The sequence below is a fragment of the Rhamphochromis sp. 'chilingali' genome, assembly GCF_963969265.1.
Source record: "Rhamphochromis sp. 'chilingali' genome assembly, chromosome: 9".
NCBI lineage: Eukaryota > Metazoa > Chordata > Actinopteri > Cichliformes > Cichlidae > Rhamphochromis > Rhamphochromis sp. 'chilingali'.
In genome coordinates, this window is record NC_137936.1 from 31,472,871 (window position 1) to 31,496,737 (window position 23,867).

At 41.5% G+C, this 23,867-nt stretch overlaps 2 protein-coding genes across 5 annotated transcripts in view; one reads left to right on the forward strand and one right to left on the reverse strand.

The window, feature by feature from the left end:
- The first annotated feature begins 1,336 nt into the window (after window positions 1-1,336).
- LOC308402999 (uncharacterized protein) lies at window positions 1,337-8,499 on the forward strand. 2 transcript variants are annotated; one of them, XR_013972846.1, is made up of 3 exons: window positions 1,337-1,572; window positions 1,823-8,128; window positions 8,379-8,499. XR_013972846.1 is itself a non-coding variant. In XM_080892208.1 (2 exons), exon 2 carries the CDS (start codon window positions 2,066-2,068, stop codon window positions 7,715-7,717), a length of 5,652 nt encoding a protein of 1,883 aa, XP_080748334.1. In that variant the 5' UTR covers window positions 1,337-1,572; window positions 1,823-2,065; the 3' UTR covers window positions 7,718-8,410. The 2 variants fall into 2 exon arrangements, 1 of the variants encoding a protein (XP_080748334.1); XM_080892208.1 differs by having other exon boundaries at window positions 1,823-8,410.
- A 186-nt stretch (window positions 8,500-8,685) lies between these two features.
- The window catches only part of magi3b (membrane associated guanylate kinase, WW and PDZ domain containing 3b), a 126,024-nt gene continuing 110,842 nt past the window's right edge, over window positions 8,686-23,867 (reverse strand). For 2 of the 3 annotated variants that reach the window (XM_080892210.1, XM_080892209.1), the window contains 13 exons: window positions 23,242-23,433; window positions 21,860-22,501; window positions 20,071-20,102; window positions 19,319-19,484; window positions 19,132-19,226; window positions 18,805-19,012; window positions 17,859-18,041; window positions 17,233-17,418; window positions 16,699-16,795; window positions 16,031-16,136; window positions 15,615-15,752; window positions 13,939-14,077; window positions 8,686-12,996 (listed from right to left, as the gene is read on the reverse strand). In XM_080892210.1, the coding sequence (XP_080748336.1) occupies window positions 11,897-12,996; window positions 13,939-14,077; window positions 15,615-15,752; window positions 16,031-16,136; window positions 16,699-16,795; window positions 17,233-17,418; window positions 17,859-18,041; window positions 18,805-19,012; window positions 19,132-19,226; window positions 19,319-19,484; window positions 20,071-20,102; window positions 21,860-22,501; window positions 23,242-23,433 (3,284 nt within the window). In that variant the 3' untranslated portion in view covers window positions 8,686-11,896. Of the gene's footprint in view, window positions 12,997-13,149; window positions 13,240-13,938; window positions 14,078-15,614; window positions 15,753-16,030; window positions 16,137-16,698; window positions 16,796-17,232; window positions 17,419-17,858; window positions 18,042-18,804; window positions 19,013-19,131; window positions 19,227-19,318; window positions 19,485-20,070; window positions 20,103-21,859; window positions 22,502-23,241; window positions 23,434-23,867 lie in introns of all 3 variants that reach the window. The other variant, XM_080892211.1, reaches the window with a different exon arrangement.

Consider the following 23,867-nt stretch of genomic DNA (forward strand, 5'->3'; position numbering starts at 1 on the left):
AGATAAACTGCGATTTAAGAAATGTGGTCGCTGTGATCCATCAAAATGTATAGTCTCAACAAGCTTAATGTCACTTTTATTAAGAGTAACTAATTAAATTATTAAGTGACAAAATAAAGTGTGTGTTGTTTATTTTTCCATTATAGGACTTGGAGGTTGTTGCTGTAACATGCAGTAAAATACAATAAAGACTTCTTTTATTAGATTTTTTTCATCTATTTTGTATCTGTAACATTTATGTTATGCTATATTGGAATCACTGTAACAACTTTTTTCAATAAAAATAAAAATAAAAGCTTTGCGCAGTGGCAGTATCGTAGCCTATGAGGTTTATCCGAGGCGCGATTATTGCTCGTTGAAAACTTTACCCAAAAATAAAAATGAAAATAATAATATTGATACTGATAAGAAAGTAATAACATATATTACCAGTAGTTACTTCACCCCTTATTGCTTGATGTTGTCAGTGACTTTGTAGTTTTCGTACACCTCCTCACATCCTCTATGGAGGCTTACTTTTATAAAAGTGCCTATAAGAGTGTCTTCATGTATACTGGAATACGAGAGGTTGTATATTGGACTTTCATAGAGAGACTAAAACATCTGCAGATTTTAAAATGATCGTATGATTATACACCCTATATAAACGCTGAGTGTAGTTTCTGATTCCAAAGATGTCAAACCAATACTTAATTCCTGAAAGTACTATTCTTTATATTGGGCAACAGGGGACGATACTTCTGGTTTCAAAAATCTCTCCTACTGCATGGAGGTCACTGGGAAAACTGCTCTTTACTCCACTTGATCTGAGACCTCAGTAAACAAAATTACCTAATGAGTTTATGGTCACTACTTCTACTCCTACAGGCTCTAAAGAGGCTTCTTTCTGCTCTGAATTTGGTCTTTTTTAACAGGAAATTCTAGCGACTTTTTGAGTCAACGTTAAGCGGCCATTAAAGGAATGATAATGGGACTTATCAGGGCCATTTCCTGCTCTATATCAAGTATGGTTTCCTTATTATACTAACATACTTTTACTTAATCCTTTTGAGTGCACTGCTTTAGTACCTTTCCTTAATAACTTTCTTCTAAATAACTGTGATTCTAAATATTATCAGAAGAGTTCCTTGGGAATGTTCTGCTGCTTCTATGCTGAAAGTCTAGCTCCACCCTGTCTTCAACACATTCTTTCATCCCAGTACCAAAAGTAGAACACAAGATATGATGATTTTCAGCCGTTTAAAACAATTAAGTCAATTGTAAGTCATCCACTCATTGTTTAGGCTGCTCTTCCAATGGCTGAGCTGTTCTCAGAGGGGAAACTCTTAGTGTTCTGTATCACTAAAATATTATTCCCAGTACGTTGTTAGTTATTATGTGTTTTAGCGCCCTCTGTGGTCGTTTCAAGTAATGCACCGTAGAAATGGTTTGTTTTGAAACAACTTTATTGAACAGGAAGTCAGCTCAAGGAAAGCAAGCGAGCGAAAGAAAGAGAGACATATCGGCACACGGCTTATGGTGTCCTGTCGGAAAATTTACTGTCTACATCTTTGGTTTACGGTTGTATCGCCGGTATGTACTTAAAGTTAAATTACAACTTGTTTTTGTACATTATGTTGCCGCTAGCGCAGTATTTGACCGTAAAGCTAATCTCGGTGCTAAGCTAGCTATCCGCGATGTCGGAGGTCGTCTGAGATAGCCTCAGTAGTTGTTTAAAAGTTTATATAATTAGACGTATGCTGTGTATTAGTATTGCGGTGTATAAATGTATGTTATGCTACGCTTATGTATGTCTTGACTGTATTTTTTGTCTTGTTTCTAGTTTTACCCTTTTGAATGTCAGTAAACCTGTTGACAACGCCCATCGGTCTTCAGAGTGGTGATATGAGAAAGGTGTTCACGCCCTTGCATCAGACATGCACCCGTAACGGCACAGTAAAACGGCGACATCCGCACGAACAAAGATAACGCAGTCATCGCACACTAGAGTGAAGCTGACCACTACTGCGCCTGGGAGCAACACGGCATACAGCAGTGAGCCAGCAGTCGTCTAATCAACTCCAACATGTCCAGCAAGGCGTCATCCCTCAAGACCCGGTCCGAAGCTTCATGTGCCTCCTCTACAGGTTCTGCAGCAGCCAAAGCCAGAGCAAAAGCTGAGGCAGCCAAGGCACGGCTCAGCTTCGCAGCTAAAGAAATGGATTTGAAGGTAGAAAAAGCACAAATAGAAGTAGCAAAAGCTAAAGTCGAGGCATCCATCGAATATTTACAGCATGAAAAAGATGTAGCTTCAGCCATTGCTGAAGCAGAGTCATTAGAAGCAGCTGCTGCCACACAGACAGAAACGCGCAGCAACATCTGTCCCTCAGTAACAGCAGAACGAACTAAACAGTATGTCATTGGCCAATCTACATTTGTGAGAAAAGAAAATGATGCTGCTCTTCAACAATCACAAAATGAAAATGTAACACAAAGTAAATCAGAGCTCACCTGTGATCAGCCACCAAGCCCTAAAAAGGAAAATGACCCACAAAAAATTCCAATTGGTCTAACAGATGATCCTGACTGTTGCCAAAAAACTCCAGTCATTTCCCCTTCTCCCCATGCTAATAAAAATTACAGTACCAATTGGTCAAATCAGGTGTCAGCATCTAGCTTCCATAATGCTAGGCCTTTATACAAAGAGCCTAGAGAATCAAATGTGAGTGACTTCATCAGATACTTTGCTCGTCGTGAAATAGTGGCAACAGGGCTGCTCCAGTTTAATGACAAGCCCCAAAACTTCAGAGCTTGGAAACGCTCATTTGAAAATGCTATAAGCGGGTTAGATCTAACGGCAAGTGAAGAAATGGACTTGATGTTAAAATGGCTTGGCAAGGAATCGGCTGAACATGCAGAACAACTCAGAGCCATACACATCAACAACCCAGTCAATGGCCTCAACATGATATGGGACAGACTTGAACAATGTTATGGCTCAGCTGAAGTGATCGAGGATGCACTGTTTAAAAGAATTGATGCATTCCCAAAAATCTCATCCAAAGACTTTGCAAAACTGAGAAAATTTAGTGACCTGCTCATGGAAGTGCAGTGCGCTAAAGCTGAAGGAGACCTCCCTGGTCTCGCGTTCCTAGATACAGCAAGAGGAGTAAATCCAATCATCCAAAAACTTCCCTTCTACCTGCAAGAAAGGTGGATTACGGTAGGAGCCAACTACAAACGCACAAAATGTGTCTCCTTCCCACCATTTAGTGTTCTAGTAGACTTTGTTGCACAAGAAGCTGATGCTAGAAACGACCCCAGCTTTAACCTCACACCATCACCTGATGCACCCAGACCAGACAAACTATCTTGGAGGGCAAACAGACAAAAAGAGATTTCTGTGCACAAAACTGATGTCATCTCTCGCACTAGTTCAGACACACAGAGGTTCCCAAACAAAACTGTACATGGTGAAAAGATTTGTCCAATTCACAAGAAAGCCCATCCTCTCGCAGTGTGCAGAGCATTTCGCATGAAAACACTGTTAGATAGGAAAATGTTCTTAAAAGAAAATGACTTTTGCTTCAGGTGCTGTGCTTCATCTTCACACATAGCAAAGAACTGTAAAGCCAAGGTACAGTGTTCCGAGTGCAACGATGAGAAGCACTGCACGGCTCTCCACCCAGGACCAGCTCCCTGGCTAAAAGAAACCGAACCAGCAGCAGAGCATGGCGGGGAGCCTGACACCACTGAATCAGAGGAGATCACTTCTAAATGCACTCAGGTTTGTGGTGTGAATGAAGCAGGCACTTCATGTTCTAAAATCTGTCTCGTGAATGTCTACCCAGCAGGCCACCCACATCAAGCAGTAAGGCTTTATGCCATCCATGATGAACAAAGTAACAGATCACTAGTACGTCCGGAGTTCTTCGAGTTGTTTAATGACTGCGGCCCTAGTTCCCCTTACTCGCTTAAGACATGTGCAGGTACCAAAGAGACAATGGGTAGAAGAGCTACAGGTTATGTAGTGGCAGCTTTAGATGGTTCAGTCCACATCTCACTGCCTAGCCTAATTGAGTGCAAAAATATCCCAAATGACAGAGACGAGATCCCCACACCCAGTGCAGCTAGACACCACAGCCATCTAAAGTCAGTGGCTCACCTCATTCCTGCCTTGGACTCTAACGCCCCCATACTAATGCTTCTTGGACGGGATGTCATTAGAGCTCACAAAGTCCGCAAACAGATAAGTGGCCCTAACAACGCACCCTATGCTCAAAAATTGGACCTAGGATGGGTCATAGTAGGAAACGTGTGTTTAGGTGACGTCCACAGAACTCCTGCAGTAAGGACTCTGTTCACAAATGCAACTGAAAGGGGACGTCCCACAGCATTCGAGCCATGTCCTAATGTTTTCAACATAAAAGAGAAACATTGTGGGATACAAGTTCCACTCAACTTCAGCTCCCAGCTGGCAGACAGTGCTTGTGAACCTGATCATTTAGGATGTAATGTGTTCAAACAAACCAGAAATGACAACTACATCTCACCTTCCATCCAGGACAATGCCTTCTTAAAAATAATGGAGGAAGGACTAACAAAAGACACAGATAACAGTTGGACAGCTCCTTTACCATTTAAAAATCCACGCCGAAAGCTCCCTAACAACAGACCACAGGCCCTGAATCGCCTAATGTCTCTTCTTCGCACCTTTGAAAAGAAGAAAGAGATGAAGGAACATTTCATCACCTTCATGGACAAAATATTCCAAAACAAACATGCAGAGATCGCCCCTACACTAAAAGAGGATGAGGAATGTTGGTATCTGCCATTATTCGGTGTCTACCATCCCTGTAAACCCACGCAGATCAGGGTCGTCTTCGACAGCAGCGCCAAGTATGAAGGCGTATCCCTGAATGACGTTCTGTTAACAGGACCAGATTTTAATAACTCATTGCTTGGGGTCCTAATACGCTTCAGAAAAGAAGCCGTTGCCTTCACAGCAGACATCGAACAGATGTTTTACTGTTTCAACGTGCGAGAGCAAGACAGGAACTACTTACGCTTCTTGTGGTTCCGTGACAACGACATTTCCAAAGAAGTTGTGGAGTACAGAATGACGGTCCACGTCTTTGGGAACAGCCCATCGCCAGCAGTAGCCATATATGGCCTGCACCAGTCTGTCCAACGCGTCGAACCGGACTGCGATGCAGATGTGAAGCAGTTTGTCATGCGTGACTTCTACGTTGATGACGGACTCAAATCTCTACCTACTGTTGAAAAAGCCATATCTCTACTCCAAAGAACCCGAGACGCACTTGCAAACTCAAACTTAAGACTGCATAAAATAGCAGCAAACAGGAAGGAAGTACTAGAGGCATTCCCGACTCAAGATCATGCCAAAAATCTAAAAAACCTGGACTTCGAAAGTGATTCGGTGCCCATGCAGCGTAGCCTAGGTTTCCTCTGGGACCTAAGTAAAGACCGCTTCACCTTTGAAGTATCTGATGAGTCAAAACCCTTTACCAGACGAGGTGTTCTATCAACAATAAACAGTCTCTATGATCCGCTGGGTTTTGTAGCACCAGTCACCATACAGGGGAAGTCGATTCTACGCGAACTTACAGCTGAAAATGGGGACTGGGATGCTCCACTCCCTCCCGAAATGGAAGAGTCTTGGACACAGTGGAAAGACTCACTCAAAGACTTGCCTAACATGACCATTCCCAGAGCATACACAGACATTTCCCCTTCAACAGCCGTGAAAAAAGAGTTGTGTGTTTTTTCAGACGCATCTACCAAAGCCATAGCTGCAGTGGCCTATTTAAAAGTGACAGATGCAGAAGGACACAGTCAAGTAGGCTTTGTAATGGGTAAGGCTAAGCTAGCACCACGCCCAGATCAGACTATTCCAAGATTAGAGCTTAGTGCTGCCGTTTTAGCGGTTGAGCTCGCAGATCTTATCTCAGATGAACTTGACTGTAAACTAGATCACACTACTTTCTACACAGACAGTAAAGTAGTCCTAGGTTACATCAACAACGAGTCTAGAAGATTTTATGTCTATGTCAGTAATCGTGTGACTAGAATCCGCAGATCTTCTCAGCCATGCCAGTGGCACTATGTAGCTAGCAGTCAGAACCCTGCAGATCACGCCACTCGTTCTGTTCCTGCATTCCAGCTGCCGCTTAGTAACTGGCTCACCGGCCCTGACCTTTTACATCAGATTCAGAATTCTCCGAATGACTCCTATGACCTTGTAGAACCCAACATGGACGCAGATGTAAGACCTCAGGTAACCGCACTCAAAACAACAGCCTCAACTAAAGAACTGGGCTCAGACAGATTCACCAAGTTTTCTACCTGGAAATCCCTCACACGTGCTCTTTCTAGACTAATACATGTCATCCACAACTTCAAATCACCACCAGGCAAAGCCAATCACTGTAATGGCTGGCATTACTGTGAAACGGGACTTACTGTGGATGAGTTAAAGCAAGCTCAGAACCTTGTCATTCAAGCAGTACAGCAGGACGTGTATGCTGAAGAAATCAAGTGTGTGCAAAAACATGGAAAACTACCCAAAACCAGTCATCTCAAAACCTTAGACCCCTATCTGGACAAAGAAGGACTCCTTAGAGTAGGTGGTCGCATCAGAGACTCAAACATTAGCCAAGGTGAGAAAAACCCTCTCATAGTTCCTGGCCACCACCATGTTGCAGCGCTTCTCATAAAGCACTACCACGAGCAGACCCAGCATCAAGGTCGCCTTTTCACAGAAGGAGCCGTTCGCTCCGCAGGATGGTGGATAGTGGGCGGTAAAAGAAAAGTGAGCACAATCATCTATCATTGTGTTACCTGCAAAAGACTTCGTGCCCCTTTGAGCACACAGAAAATGTCAAACCTCCCTCCAGACCGTCTCACAACGGATCCCCCGTTCACGAATGTGGGCTTAGATGTGTTTGGTCTGTGGTTTGTGTCTTCACGACGTACAAGAGGAAGCGTCAACCAGAATAAAAGGTGGGCTGTCATATTCACTTGTTTGAGTATTAGAGCAGTTCACATTGAAGTGGTAGAGTCACTTGATACATCTAGCTTCATTAATGCATTCCGACGATTTCTGGCCGTGAGGGGACCAGTGAAAACTGTTCGCTCTGATCGAGGCACCAATTTTGTAAGTGCATGTAAAGAACTGAAAATCCCTTCAAACTTGGACAACACAGCTGTGCACACCTTCTTAAAAGAACATGGATGTAAATGGACTTTTAACCCACCTCATGCCTCCCATTTCAGCGGAGCATGGGAGAGAATGATAGGTTTAGCACGGAGAATATTGGACTCTATGTTTTTTCAGCTTAAGACCACTAAACTCACTCATGAGGTTCTCGTCACCTTCATGGCAGAGGTGGCTGCTATCATAAACTGTAGACCCCTCGTCCCGGTTTCATCAGACCCAAGTGACCCCTTTATCTTGACTCCAGCTGTTCTCCTGACTCAAAAGGTAGCACCCCTTCAGGCTCCAGCTGAAAAATTCACAGCATCAGACCTCTACAAACATCAGTGGCGCCAGGTTCAGCACCTGTCGAACATCTTCTGGGACAAATGGAGGAAAGAGTTTCTCCCTACCCTACAGCCACGCCGCAAATGGCAGTCTAGCCAGCCTAACGTGAGCTTAGGAAGTGTTGTGGTACTCAAAGACAGTCGAGTGCCAAGAAATGAGTGGCCTCATAACTAAGGTGTTCCCAAGTAAAGATGGTAAAATACGTACCGTGGAAATTAAGGTAGTTAAATCAGATGGTACAAAGGTGTTGACCAGACCTATCTCAGAGATCGTACCCTTGGTGCCTTCTTAACGTGTTGTTTTCTTCAACGTTTAATCGTGGCGTTATTCACGCCAGGCGGGGAGTGTTCTGTATCACTAAAATATTCCCAGTACGTTGTTAGTTATTATGTGTTTTAGCGCCCTCTGTGGTCGTTTCAAGTAATGCACCGTAGAAATGGTTTGTTTTGAAACAACTTTATTGAACAGGAAGTCAGCTCAAGGAAAGCAAGCGAGCGAAAGAAAGAGAGACATATCGGCACACGGCTTATGGTGTCCTGTCGGAAAATTTACTGTCTACATCTTTGGTTTACGGTTGTATCGCCGGTATGTACTTAAAGTTAAATTACAACTTGTTTTTGTACATTATGTTGCCGCTAGCGCAGTATTTGACCGTAAAGCTAATCTCGGTGCTAAGCTAGCTATCCGCGATGTCGGAGGTCGTCTGAGATAGCCTCAGTAGTTGTTTAAAAGTTTATATAATTAGACGTATGCTGTGTATTAGTATTGCGGTGTATAAATGTATGTTATGCTACGCTTATGTATGTCTTGACTGTATTTTTTGTCTTGTTTCTAGTTTTACCCTTTTGAATGTCAGTAAACCTGTTGACAACGCCCATCGGTCTTCAGAGTGGTGATATGAGAAAGGTGTTCACGCCCTTGCATCAGACATGCACCCGTAACGGCACACTTAACATGATTGAGACGCAGAGGTTTAGTACTTTACACACAGTTTTAACAGTTAAAACACCCTTAAGAGCTCAGCTGAAGCTTGTATATGAACAACTGTAAATGCATGTAGTGAAAACCTTAGGCATTACTCTCTAACTGAATGAATTTGACACAAAATACTCAGAAAAAAGGCACTGTTAAGCCTTGCTTAGATTTTTTTTTTTAAATAGATATTTGATCTGTGATTCTTTGGAATTAGCCCAACTTTAAATTACTGCTTGAAGAATCTAGTACAAGTAACTTCTTAGGCCAAGCATGTACTTCTTTTACAACTTTGAATTTGCAGTTAAATCTTTTCGAAGCACTTGTAATACATTATGAGCCTTCTACTGAAGTGTTTCAGCTTTGTGTAAAATGCATGGTAGGACACCTAACCACATTTAGATCTTATCATTTATTCCTTTCATGGTGCCTAAAATTTATAGAGGATTCAAAACCGCTCTTAGGGTTTCACTGGGGCTCTGAGCAGATTCGCATTCTCATTCTAAATATGTTCACATGAGACACGATGGCTTTGGAAATATATACAGCTTCTCTTGTAATTGAAAAACTATAGCTCAGTCAGTTACCATAACAACTGGAAATCTGCCATAGTAACAGTAGCATATTCTTCTGCATCATATATGCAACAAATTACTTAGATGTCAAAAGTGTGACACTTGAATTGTTATTTGCTTTACATTTATACAGATAAGATGATGACGATCATTTTATGTGCATCTCAGTTTCAATACAACAAATCCAGAAACATGTTTTCAGCAAAACTTTATTTTTCAGTGCATGAACAGAATACCATATCAAGGTCATTGCCTATCCTTTTCAATCCATTTTTAAATATTTTTCTCTTTTTTTACATAAAAAAATAATGGAGCGATTTAATATACCTCTATTTTTTTCTCCCCAAAAGAGCACTCGGCAAGTATTTATAAAGGTGCTGTACAATGTACAAACATTTACATCTACTGTTCCTACAGAATGTAGAAGATACCACAAGGATTGTGTTTTTCTTTTTTCTTTTTTTTTCTAATGAAGCAATGCAAGGCCACAGTATGATGCAGAGATGTCAAACAAAATTGTTCAAATGAAAGCATAAAGCTGTACTACAGTGCAGGGGACATACAATAAAAGAGGATATTATCTGATTCTGAACCAGAGTGAACTTTTTTCAGCACTCGGGGTTGGATTTACTCATTCAACCAACCAAACTATTGCACAAAAGCCTACCACTGATTGGCTCAAAGTACATCCTCTAGGGATTTGTAACCTGAAAACTCCTTTATACAATCACAGACTTCAACCACCATTCAGCTCTCATTGATAACGACTTTATCACACATTTGCTACAATTCAGTTTTCCCTGAGCTCATCTGAATGTGTTTATTTCAAAGTTGTATTTGCAAGTATGTTGAGTATATTTGCGTATCACTTCAAAAATCCTTTAAAGCGGACCTATTATGCTTTTCTTCATTTTCTGTCTGGCACAAACCTCAAATAATGAGGTCATTGTACACACAAGCAATCCAAGTGAGCCAAAAGCTCAGACTGCTCTAAATGGTTTGTTATTTTTAGACAGTTTTTTATTTGAAAGAATGCTAAAGACACACAGCAGCCCCTCCCACCTGCTGTTTCTGTTTGCCAATAAGAAAAAAAATTGGCATAAAGGTAAGGGCCAAGGAACTAAAACACATTTTTCCAGACAGAGAATGACCTGAATGCTACACAGCGGCCCAATATAACTTAAACGAGTATTATTATTAGGCAAATAGGCAAAGCGACTCTTATGGTGTCCAAGTATAAAAGTATGGAGCTATAAATCAGCATAATATGTCCTCTTTAAAGTAACAGTGAAATCTGACTATCTTATTTTTATAGACTGCACATTATAAAACTACACTGGTCTTCTCTGTGCTATTGGCTCCCTTTAATATGTAAGGTGGAGAGTTTTCTGTATACATGCCTTATTTCAGCAGCTTGTTCGGTATCTTAGTAAACCACATCATTCTCTGGCCTCTTTCATCCTTCAAGCTACCCTGGCACATAATCACACAGCAGTACCTACAATATAAACCCTCATTTATCTTTTCATCAACAAGCACATGTAAAACCAGAGACATGATTCAGAACTTGCACAGCATTACATAAATTGCCATTTCCCCCTTTAACAGTGATCATTTCAAAAAACCAAAAAAAAAACAACCCATTAAATAAAAAAAAAAAAAAAAAACAATAATAAATGCAATGTTTTGGTAGCAAGTATACATCACAAATTAAATACAACTCATGGTCAATCTGTTTTGCTACAAGGGCAGATGCGGTGCAATGGAATTAATAGATAGAATTTCCAAAACACACATTCAAATATATATATATATATACATATATATTATATTTCACAATGAGACACATTTTGAGCAATTTTAAACATTTGGTACAGCAGTTTGCACGTTACATCTATACATTTCATGAACTACAAATTTCATTGGTAATTCCTACCACTGAAGTACATTGGAAATAAGGTGAAAGCTCAAATAACATGGGACAAATTTCTGAAAGTCTTTATCAAAATGCGGAATGGCTTGGTACAGCTACATATACATATATTCATCTATTACCTCAATAAATTACACACTGGTTAGTTATCATACACATGGTAAACAAGATCTCAAACCACAAGTTTCTGGTCTTTTAAATGATACTGTCTGTATGAAGGTGTGTCATGACTATAGCCATAGAACAGTCTAGATTACCCAGTAACACTTGCTGTATTTGCCTGGTGATCAGAATGAAAATTATAAATACGAAATGGGTTCATCCTCAGCGATGTACAGAACGCGTGCAGTAAAACAAACAGAAGGACCGACTGCATGCAGTTGAGCAAACTGATAAGAAGAATACAGTTGAAATACTCAACAATGACACTGAGAGCAAAATTAAACCCTAGATGAGTCACACTGTATATTCTACAGACGAGAGGCGAGGGCCTTTCTCTTTTCTTTGCATATGGGTCATTGCATTGTAATGGGTGAAGCGCTGTTTGTAGTCGTCGTTCCACAGGAGGCTCGCGGGATTGGCACATATTCACATTTCTGAATGTCTGGTCTGACAAGGCCCCGAGCATGTCCTATATGCTGAAGTCCCACGTCAAAGATGCTAAAGCAGCAGACAAGGCGGAGGGGAGCTGCTACATGCCACATGTGATGTCACAGGGCTCCCACAATACAAATCTGGCCACAGTCTAAAATGGATAAATGTGGCACCATGTTGCACTTCTCTGTTTTATGGAAGAACTCAGAAAAATAATCCACTGAGGATACTGTAAAATATTCCATGGCACAGCTCACGTCCTTGTGATTCAATATTCCATCACAAAGGGTCACGGAGGACTTCTGCCTCAGAGAGGATTTTGGCTGAGCTGGGCGTTTTCCAAGGGCCAGGGCTAATAGGTCCCTTCAGGGTTTGTAGGGCTCCTGGAATGCTGTTTACAGAGGCCACAAAGTTGTCCTTTAAGCTGTCTTTGGATTTAGAAAATGTGTCTTCTCTTCCTTTTATATCTCTTGGTGAATTCACAGAACCTTTCCTACGCCATACATTTTTAAAAGACAGCGGTGATTCTCTTTTGCTAATAGTCTCTTTACTCGTAGTCCTGTTTTCTGTAAGTTTACCCTTGGCATCAACGTCTCTTTGCCCTGAGTCTTTACCTGTACCTTTCTCGCTCTCTCTTAGTGTACTAGAAAATGTCCTGTGGCGGTGAGATTCCCCAATCGACCTTCTTTTATAACTTTCTTTCTCATGCAGAGACTTGGTCCTTTCTCTTCTCCCTTCCATCTCCCATCCTTGAGGGTATTTTCCAATCTCAAAATTCCCCCCTTTTCCATTTTTCTTTTCATGACTTAAGCTTTCTCTACTGGATGAACCCTTTAATCTCTGCTGAAGGCCTTGTTGATTCTCGGTGCGTTGCAGGGCTGATATCCCTTGCTGTCCAACGTGAGCGGACTTCCCAGGACTGGCAGATTGCGTTTTTGTCTGTGTGATAGGCACCCTTTTTCTGTTCATTGTTGCTTCCTGTGCCTGACTCTCAGTCTTTTTGGGACTGTGTAGTTGCTCTTTGGCTTTAGGAAAAGATTCCTCTGTTTTCTTTGGGCTGCTTAGCTCTCTGGAGTCGTTCGTGGGCCTGGTCCTCTTGTAGAACTTCACATGCTCATTGGAGGTGGGAAGGAGCCCTTCTCCCTCCGTGTCCGCCCACTCAACACTTTCCTCCACTGAGCTTAAACCCCCGCTGCTGCGGGATTTGCGGCCTTGTGGAGAAAGTGTGCTCCAGCTGCGAGAATGCGTCAGTTTGCTGGAGAAAGGAGAGGAAACAAAGGTGGAAGCCCCGGTGGGATATGGAGAGGAAAGGGGTGATGTGTCAGAGAAAACTTCTCCAAAATAGCTTGTGGGTGAAATGACTTTTTGATCATGTCGACCTGCAAGAGCAGCACAAATTTGACATGAGACCATAGGTATGCAAGGATAATAAATATGGCACACAAAATACTTAAATTCAGAATAACAGGGAAAGTAAATAAGATTATATTATATAGAGGTAAAGGTGGGAAAGCATGTGGGAAAAAAATTACCAAGGTAAAAGAGAAGAGCCCAGTAAAAGCAGTGAAGGTGTTAGTGTTGGTGCTCAGTGTAATAGCACACAGTAGAGGAAGCTGTATTACCTGCATCAGGGGAAAGAGAAGAAACGCCAAAGGAAGCAGACAGTTAAAGAGTTAATGACTAAATAAAAACAAAACAAAAAAACACACACACAGCAAAGAAAGCACATTGAAATCAATGAGGGCTTAACTACAAAACAGGCTCCATCAACTAACAAATGGATACAGTAATTATCATTAGGTGGATTTATTGTTTGTGCATGTATTTAACTACTGGCAGTGTTCCTTCCTTGTAAAATGGGAAATAGCAGCTAAACTCTTTAGGAAATAAAACAATTTAGTTTCTATCTAAAACTTCATGTAAATATTAAAAAAATATTAAAGGAACAGGCTGACTTTGGCATACCAGTTTCATAACAAAGCTAAATACAGTATCAAGCTACAGCCAGCAGACGGAAAGTTTAGATAAGCATTAAAATTGGAATGATGGGGAAAGAGCTGTCTTTGCACTGCAAAGGAAAAGGTCAAAATAACACCCACACCCTTACACACACACACGCACACACACACGTACGTCTACAATTATGTCTATTTGTAAATGTCATTGAGCCACTGGCAACCACATGCTTTTGTTTCCAGTTATTCTGCATTGTTAAATCCACCCCCAAAAATTCTAACCTGAGTGATAATACAACATTTCCAAGCACAAACTTTGCCCATATCAAACGCAACGCACTGAATAGTTTCAAATGATGTACTCACTCGCATCTTGAGCAAGACCTGCCCCAGGTCTCAGCAGCAGTACCACTTTGTTTCCTCCGGCCTGGATCAAATCAATAGCCCGTGTATGGGAAATGCCACGAGCCGGCTCCCCGTTAATCTCCACTATCTCATCTCCAACCTGTCGGTAATTCAGAAAATTCAATTGTAATACTAAAATATACCTATGAACACTTTGCATCTTTTGCCAGTCAAATTCACTGAAACACTTGCTGAAACACAAAATTAAAGTTTTATGCCATGCACACATGCATACACTCCCTTTCTCACATACACACATCTGCCTACACACACACACACACACACACACACACACACACACACACACACACACACACACACACACACAGAGTTTTGTAATACCCTGGAGGTACCTGCTATTATCGGAGATGACAAAATAACTCAGGATAAAGCTTGTAAACATGTCAGTTTGATAGACTCTAATCAGATAGAGTGAACAAGCCTGTTTGTGCAGCAGGCCGGGATTTAGATTCAAAGACAAAAATTTGCAAGGAAACCTCAACACAACCCTTTGACTTTTACAGTGTGGGAGCATTGTCTTTGTCGGGAAGAAATGATAGCAACAAAGTGATGAGAAAATAACCACTGTGTGATCCCTTTGTATCAGAAAGTCATTCTTTCTACAAAGGACCTTGGACCAACTCTCACACTGACTCCCTCACTAGAAGAAAAGAGCTATTGTTTCTCATCAGAATATGTTCTCAGATGACCCTTTCAATGATCTTTCCACCGATGGGAAATCAGCTTTTTCATTATTTCAAAGGTACATGTGTGCATTGCTTTCACGGAGAAGCAGAGATCACCGAATGAGAAAAGAAGCTTGTTTTAAATAATAAAAATGCAGTAGTTGCTACACAGTGCAGAGAACTCTGTTTCATCCTCAGACAGGCAAAGTCGTGCCCACAGATCACAGTCTGGCAGGCCTAGGATTGATTTCCACTAGGGAACTTTGCTCCATTCTCTTCCTGTAATAATAATGTGATAGTATCATCCCCATGGGAAAATTCAAATTTTGCTGAACCTCCACCATATGAAGAGAAAATACAGGGTCAATTGCTTTGTGACCTTCCTGTTAACAGCCACAAACTTAAAAAACGGATGCTTGCTGAGATGGATGGGTAGACTGGTGGAGACAGTAGTACACAAATGATGATGAACACGAATAAAAAAAGTCAAAGAACTAAACCAAAATCGTCTTTATCGCTTCGCTGTTTGCTGCGTGGAATTCCATTTCACAATGAAAGCAACAAAACGCTGCACAGATCACAGCAGAAAACATTGCATGCCCTACAACACTGCAAGTGGCACTTGTTGAAACACAATTCATTAGTTTAATCTCAGTCAACGCGAGGCGACACAAATTATATTTTGATTTACGACTCTCCTTCACAAACTAAATGTGCAACACTACATTTCTGCAAAGGAATGCTTTCTATAATAGCATGTCATGCTGCATGTAGCAATGGTGAGGATAATAACATGAGCTCCAAAACAATACACTGATTGCACTGCATCGTGTTTTATGATTTTTTTTCCCCCCCATTAGTTTTTGTTTGTAATTTCTTGTCAGCTGTGTGATAGTGATATCAACCTCTCAGAAGTGTCCATTTAAACGTTGCAATAAAAGGAGCACTCACATGGATTCTTCCGTCTTGCTGAGCAGGCCCATCTTCTGCAAGTCTCAAGATGTACAAGCCCATGTTATACTCTGTGCCCCCTCGCAGACTGAAACCAAAGCCCCTGGGCCCTCTCTCTAACTCCACTGTCAGACAACCCTGCAGCATGAAGACAACACTCATTTTTAGACATATACAAGTGTACTAACATACATCTTTTGCTGTGAAATCAGTGATACCTCATTAGGAGAATCAGAGAATATTAGAGATGCTATAGTTTATTCTTTGACCATAATGACTTGAAAATTACGTAAAAGAATCAGTATTATAAGTGCATGAACTTTATAAACCTGTGAAAGATGGTGTAAGCACAAAAAATAACCTCTTCTGATAGTTTCTAAGACAAGAAAGGAAGAAAAAAAGGGGATGGCTCTTACCTGGTTGGGCCCTGTCACACACAGCGTCCCCGTCTCACCAAGTGAAAGAGTTTTGTGGTCAGACCAGTTGACTCCTTCCTTTCTCTCCTCCATGTCCAGGTTATAACTAGAACAAACAGCATATGCACTTAATTCCTTCAGCGATACTTGTAAACAGAAGGCCTCAGGCCAACAAATGAAAACGCTTTTATGAAAAACAAAGTGAAATTTAATGCTGAATGTTAAATAGGAAAGGCCTGCGCGTACTCGCACGACACCTCTTATCATCTTACACACGTTTATGTTTATTACACCGGTGTCTTTATAGTTTCTCTGGCTTTTTACTCTGAGGGTATGACAACCTCATTGCCACGTACACGATTTATTTCATGCTCAGTAGTTATTGTGGTGAGACTTTTACTGGAGGTTTATAAGAATTCATTAAGGTTTTTAGTAATTAAAAAATAGCATCACCATAACCATAATTGAATTTATTTTCAATTTAAGAGCTTTTTGCTGCCTCCTCGGTCTACACTTTCTCAGCATTACATAATACAACTTTCTTATACTTTTGAGTGTTTAGCATAACTTAAAAAAAATCAAACACTTGCAAGAAAACTTACTAACGCTAAACATGCATGAAGAATTATGCAGTTTCTCAGCTTTCTTTTGTGGGATTAAATCCTTACCGCTCATCCTGTAGTGCTGATCTTTGCCCCATGGCTCTGTGCTGAAGAGCTGGACTTTGTTTTGCTGAACTCGCTCCAGATGGAGGGCCCTTGTACTCTAAAATACATTTTAACAACATATTAGAATCAGTATATTATAATATTAATAATGAAAACTCCCACTGGTAAAAAAGCAGACATACAGAATTCTTCTAAAATGATTAATGCTCATTTTAAGCTAAAGGTTTTGCATTTATTTCCCTTTAACAACCCTCAATGAAGCCTTAAAATATCCTAGTAAAGGGATTCTCAGGTATTTTGCTTTATTTTTATTCATACAATCATTTCGGTGAAGAAGGGGTCTAATTTTTCAGTTTCTAACTATCTCAGTTTGAAACTGAATTTTTAATATGGATAATAAAATATTTATATCTTATGAAGGCTCGATTTAATTGATTACCTGGCTGCAAAACTAATGTCCCACTAAAAGGCCACTTTGAACTGAACAGACCCACTAACTACTCTAATAAATGCACCATCCTCAGAAATATTCACCATCCTCGGGAACCACAGTAAGGGTGACGACATTGCCGGCTTCCTTGATAAGCTGGACGATGTCATTATGAGAGAGCTCGATGATGGAGCGTCCATTGACTGCTGAGATACGATCCCCGACGTGCAGCAGGCCACAGCGGTCAGTGGGACTGCCCCCAATGATACGGCCAATTTTGTGTGGGATAACTGAAATGGCAGTAATAAAGACATATGAGGCCCGGTCAGAGTGACCGTTAGGAAGCTGCCTTTTACTGTCTGTTTACTGTCTTTTTTCAACACAATGGCAGTAAGAAGGGTCCCACAATTACTTAGTTTTGTCAGGGTTTGATTCAATCTACAAAAAAGTCTTTCAATTTTCCAAAAAATACTCTTGAGGCCAGAAGCTAGCCATTTTCTGGATATATTTGTAATAAAAATAATAATAATAATAATAATAATAATAATTACAGACCTATCATTTTTTGTATATGTTACCAACAAGTGTATTAAGAGGCTGTTGAATGGGTTAGTTAAATGTACATGCTTATCAACTTCTTCAGCCTAAGTAAGGCATATGCAGAAATATGCTACAATGTTTGATTTAATTGAATTACGAGAACTGAGCTGACTGAAAAGACTGAACTCACCTCCATGTGGAGGTTTGCTCTTGGACGTGAGGATCACAAAGCCAAAGCCTTCAGTTTCCTTGCGGTGGAGTGTGATGTCAAAAGACTCGTGGTCCAGCGCACTCGGCATCGGTAGGCGAGGTAGTTTGGGAGAACCATTCACCAGCACCGGCGCCATTTCCTGAGGATCTTCATCTGTCACATCTGATATGAAAGGATACAGATGCTAATGCATTTCTGTCTTGAACAATTCTTTTTAAAATTTGAGTGTTGAGGTGTGTATCCTTGAGGAATCTGAGACGATTTGAACTGTCTTGTCTTTGAGCTATATGGTCTACAGGTCTACAAAACATGGATGATGATTGTGCTGGACAGTGTCTATCTTGGTAACAGGATAAATGTTTTGTGTAACTCAACTAATCCCAAATATCCAAAATGTTACTTGGAGTAAATGAAAATGCATAGCAAGTGCAGAGACACATTCTGTTTCCTAGTGCTCTTTTCTTTGACCTGCTACACCTCATGCAACTCAGTTTAAATGCATGCATTCATTATTAACATGTTGTTACTGTTTATTTTTTATTATTTGCTGGTTCAGCAGTCTTAGTCTGGAGTAGCTGTACTTCAGAAGCAGAGCTCGTCATCTACTAATCGGTTGGTGGTTTGATTCCTGCCTGCTCCTAGTCTGCATGGCATGCGTAAGATATTAATAATAAACCAAATTTGAAATGTCTCCCTCACTTTTTATGGTGACATTGGTACATTTGGACCCAGTATTAGGTTTTTACACTGTGTAGTATGTGTGTATGTGTTGGACTACTACCTATAAAACAAACTTGGGCACATTAAAGTTTTACTCTAATCCAATCTGATAAATTAAAAAATCTAGTGCAATAAAGCTCCTGAATGTACTTTTAATTACAAAAAGTTGACAAACATGCCAGGTTTTGCTTGGCTTGTTACTCACCTCTGTAGATCACCTTCCTACGAACAGTCAGCATAACTTGGCCATTTCGGGCAGCGTTGGTCATCAGATCCAAAACCTGCTTGTGCGAACGACCCTTGACCATCACGCCATCAATGCCAATAAGTTCGTCTCCAGCTCTGAGACGCCCGTCCTTCTCTGCAGCTCCATTAGGCACAATGGCACCAATGTACACCTGGGGAAATACATTCTGATATGGGGTTAATAACAGACCCTGACCACTGGGTCAGTGTCTAATAAATACATAAAATTGTATAATTTTAACCAGAAATTAAAATATACTTTCAAGACACTCATTTATACACTTACTGGCTGTTGTGGCCCTTCTCCTCCCAGAACACGGAAGCCAAAGCCTGTTTCAATGTCCCGCTTCAGAAAAACATCTATATCTTTGGCGTGAGGCTCTGTGGGCATAATTTTCCTAGTGTTTAAAGCTGGCCAGAACGACAAAAGGTTTACAAAATTATATGAACAAGTGATGCTGGCCTAAACTTACGTCTGCTCTCCAAAAGAGCTTTGGACTTCAAGTATATCTCTGTAGCATCTCGTTTGGGAGAATCGGCAGAGCGCAGGGTGCTTGTGTTGGAGTGGTAAGGCAAGGCCTGAGGTGCCGAGTCTGTGACAATGTCCAGAGTTTCTGTACTGGCCGTCATTTCCTGTCTCTGACAGACACATGTTGCTTCATGTTTTCAAAAAATAAAACCATTTATGTAGAATATGGCTCATTATCAAAAGCTAGTGGATGAGCATCTAACGGTGATGGATTACAAAAGCAATAAAGGTCACTTTTTATGAAAACATCAAGCAGTTTCACTTTACTTACTTCCTATTGTTTTAAATTCTAAGCAAAGGGATTTGGATACAATATGTTTTAAAAAGTAAAGATTTCCCCAAAGGCTATGACAGGCCTCTTCAGGCAGATAGGGCAAGTTTCTTATCTAAAACTGTTGCATTAATAATACCACGATATCTACAGAGGCTCATCCATGCTTCATTACCATTGCAGTCCCCTGACAATAGCCGTAAGACTACGAATACAGAAAGGAAGTAATTAAGATTGTTTTTCAGAGCAAACAAAAGAAGGCGCCCAGAAACATAATCAATATTCAAATTTATTGCTATCATTTAATTCAATGCAACAGAAGCTGGTTAGGCTGAAGGACAAAACGCTTTGAAATCAAATTGAGGGATATATCCCCCGTGGGGAAACAATAATGAAGAAATAGACAAAGATAAGATTTTACTCACAGGCTTCAGACTCTTCACAGGCGATGTTTGACCTATGGAGAGACACAGACAGACAACAGAAACGTATTAGGAAATGAAAACAAGATTTGGAACAAGAGTCACTGAGTCACTGTCCACCAGATGGCAGTGACTCTCCGACAGAGAGAGCGAGCATAAAAATAAACCAGTGCTGCTCTAAACTCGAGAGCTGTGCTCACTAAAGAATCATCCATTAGGGAAAATACATTCATGTGCGTTTAAAGATACATAAGAAATATCAAGATACTACACGTGCTGAAGAGGTGACAAATCAACTGTAAGAGAGTGGGTGAGGGCATTAGAGATTCATGCATATAATTCACTGACTGAAGATTCCCTTCCTGCTCTCTGTTCACTGTACAGCACACCCACATATTCCATCTGAGCCCCCCCCATCTCAACGCCCTGCTTTAAGTGAATTAACAAACACTGCTCTAGAGCCTGGAGTCCCGTGGAGCTGGGCTAACACGGCTGATGAGGGCTTAATGGAGCCTGATGTAAAAGGGGAGACACAGCGGTGTTTTTCCGCTTCATTGCAAAATTCCCAATCCAACATCAGAGTCATCAATGGCATGAAATAAGACAACTGTACCATACATACACATGACACACACCTTCCCACACAACTCTTTTTCTTCTATTCTTTCTCTAAGCACTGATGCCCACCAATCCCACAAACAGGAGCACCGGGATCCTCTTCCACGCCACAGGCAATTGTCTAATGAGGGTTAAAACTAGCATTAGCGCTTTAACTGGACAGGCTGGACGAAGCTGAGCCCAGCTCTGCTTTAACTGTGGGGTCATGCAGTGCGTCAGTGGAGCAGGAAGTGGTGATGGCGGCAAAAGAGTGAGCATACGTAGCGTGGGTGTTCTGGGATATGAGGCAGAGGCTCGAGGTGTGGCTATGGGGAGGAAGCCCCTGAGGACGTTCCCTCTACAGCCATTTAGCTATGGATCCCTAAGAAGCATGCAGAGATCTCCTTCGCTCTGCTGATGATCAAAGCCAATCCAGGGTTCATCGACTAGCACAGTAAATCCCTGGGGTGGCAGGAGATGGATTTAGGAGACATTTGTAGGGTGTCTACTCTCCTCTCTTTGCTACTTGGAATAAAGAACATCCCCACACTTACATAATTCCTGCTCACTCACTTGTAACAGAAAGCATTACACCTCAATGGGAGTTGTCATAAAAAGATGTAGATTAAATGAAAGAAAAGAGAAGGAACGCTCAAGAAATGTTAAACATGTAGAGTCTGCATGCCAGAAAATGCGACTCTGATGGATTGAGTCTGATCATCATTTGCAAGAGTTAGAGTACAGTGGCACTGTTAGATCTATTCAGCTAAACAGGCAGCATTCTCTGCTGTGGTGACCTTACACAGATCGCAGTCAAAGTGGCATCACCCAGACTTCTACAGAACAACAGTGTGTAGTCAGTCAGTGCCCCCCAACCAGCCACAACACCACCTCACCTCCTCTCAGTATCAACACGCTGACCTCACCTCCCATGGGCACTGTTGGAGTTGCATTGACAGTAATAGCATATTATGTCACACACACAAGGGCATAAAAGCATAAGAATAATAGAGGGATACACTGAGGAGGAAAAACAAAGATTGCTTGCTGAGAAAGAACAGACAATATGGATCTATTGCTAGTGAGCCACATGAATCTATAGATGCACAAAAAAAAGTTAGGCAGATAGAAAGACAGGCATGAGGGTGAGTCAGACAGACAAGTGCAAACATGTGTTGTTATTTCAGTCTCTCACCTCCTCGCAACACCAGTACATTGACCTCGCTGCCCACTGGTAAGTCTTTAAGGATGTCCACCACTTGTGCATGGCTAAGCGACTGCACATTTTGCCTGTTGATCTCTTTAATCACGTCTCCTTTCTGCAGGCCGCGGCACCACTGGGCATCCAAGATCATCTTCACCTTCTGTCCCAGAGGGCAGTCAGCAATGGCAAAACCAAATCCACCAGGCCCCTTGACCAGTGGCACGCTTACCAGCTCTGGTTGGAGCATCGCTGTGGCTGCTTCTCCACCCTGCCTCCCGTTTGGCAGAGCAGCCACAACAGGACGGCCACTGGCATCAGTAGTAACATAGTGGAGCTCCTGTGAGGAGCCATGGAGGACGTCACCTTTGACAAGCAGTGGCTGTCCATTGATCAGGGGCACAGCTGTCACCACCTCTCCACCATGCAGAGCCTGCTGGGGCTGGGTGTCCGGCGGAGGAGGAGGAGGGGGAAGAGGATCGTCGCTGTCTAGATCAACGTCAGGAGGAAGCGGGTATCCACGGCAAAGAACCATGTCCACATACTGGTTAATGGGAATGGACTGAAACATCTGCACTACCTCTGGATGGGTCTTCCCCAGCACACATACCCCATTAATCTCAACAATCACATCACCTAAGACAAGGAGAAAGGAAAGAATGTAACAAGAAAGAATTAATCCCGTGCTTTTTAATCTAGACATCACCTCTCTACTTTTCTTGGAGGAGTCCTTTCTCCTTTTGCCAGACAGTGCTTTTCTCTGAAATGTCCTTTTCCCCTTCACTACTCTCTCATATTTTCATTTTGGCAGCTCCTGGTACCGTTTGAGTTTCCTTTTATCTCATTCATTCCTACTTTATTCTTGTCCCCTCTTTACTCACTACATTGTTGAACAGACCTGAACAGTATTCAACAACAGGAGCTGAGACAGGCGTAGATTTCTGTCACATCATACTACTGTAACCATCACACACAGCCTCATGGCTGTTGGTTTATGTAGACAGCCCAAAGGCAAGATCAGAACCTGAACAATAAAGCTTTTAGATGGTTTCACGCCCACCATAATCAGCCTGCTATAAAACAATGCCCCTGACAATGCTAAAGTTGTTATTGCTTTATTTACTGAAACTCATGGGGCAGTGTTAGGTTAAGTGAAGACCACAGATGTAAAATTGATACCTGAAGGTGCATCATAGTAACACAGTAGGTACACGTTAGCTACAAAAGAATTTTCAGCAACTTTGCAGAAATTAGTGAACACATGGATCTCCCTTCCAGCTAAATGGGATTTTAATGTTTATTTGAATAAGTGTATCAGCTCTTACTGGTCCTTTTCTGTAGTAAATTGTGAGCATATTTTCAAAGGTTTTGCTCACCAGATGCCATCTTTTTGTCTTGGGCAGCAGGACCGTCGCTGAGCACATTTTTCACCTGCAGAAACTCATCTGTGCGGTCACCTCCTATGATGGTAAATCCAAATCCTTGGGAGCTCTTCTTCAGCGCTGTGTGGTAAATCTCCCCTTTCAGCTGGCTGGGGTCTGCTGTGAAGCCAGATGCACCACCTTTACCTGTGCAGAACATCTACGTGTCAGCATGTGCGAGAATGCCCATTAATAAAATTATGAGTGAATACAATTTTTTATCAAACACAAGCGAAATAACAAAACAATACACAACATGAAAGGCAGCAACAATGATTAATAAATTCATAGCCTTCTTGAAAGACAGCAAAATCCATCCGTGTCCGCACTGAACCTCAATTATACACATTATGTGCTGAGGATCAACACCGTAATTAGTCATTTCTAATTAACAGGCATAATCTGTAAGCCTTAACTAGATAAACCTTTCACAGAGACCTTTTTTACACCTCCCTGCCAACCTGCACAGTCAGACAGATAAAATGAGTTAAAATTACAGCTATAGAAGCTGATACACTCATTTACCTTCATTTGAAAACTATAGAGCTGAACATTGATATAGTACCTCTGACAGTATCCAA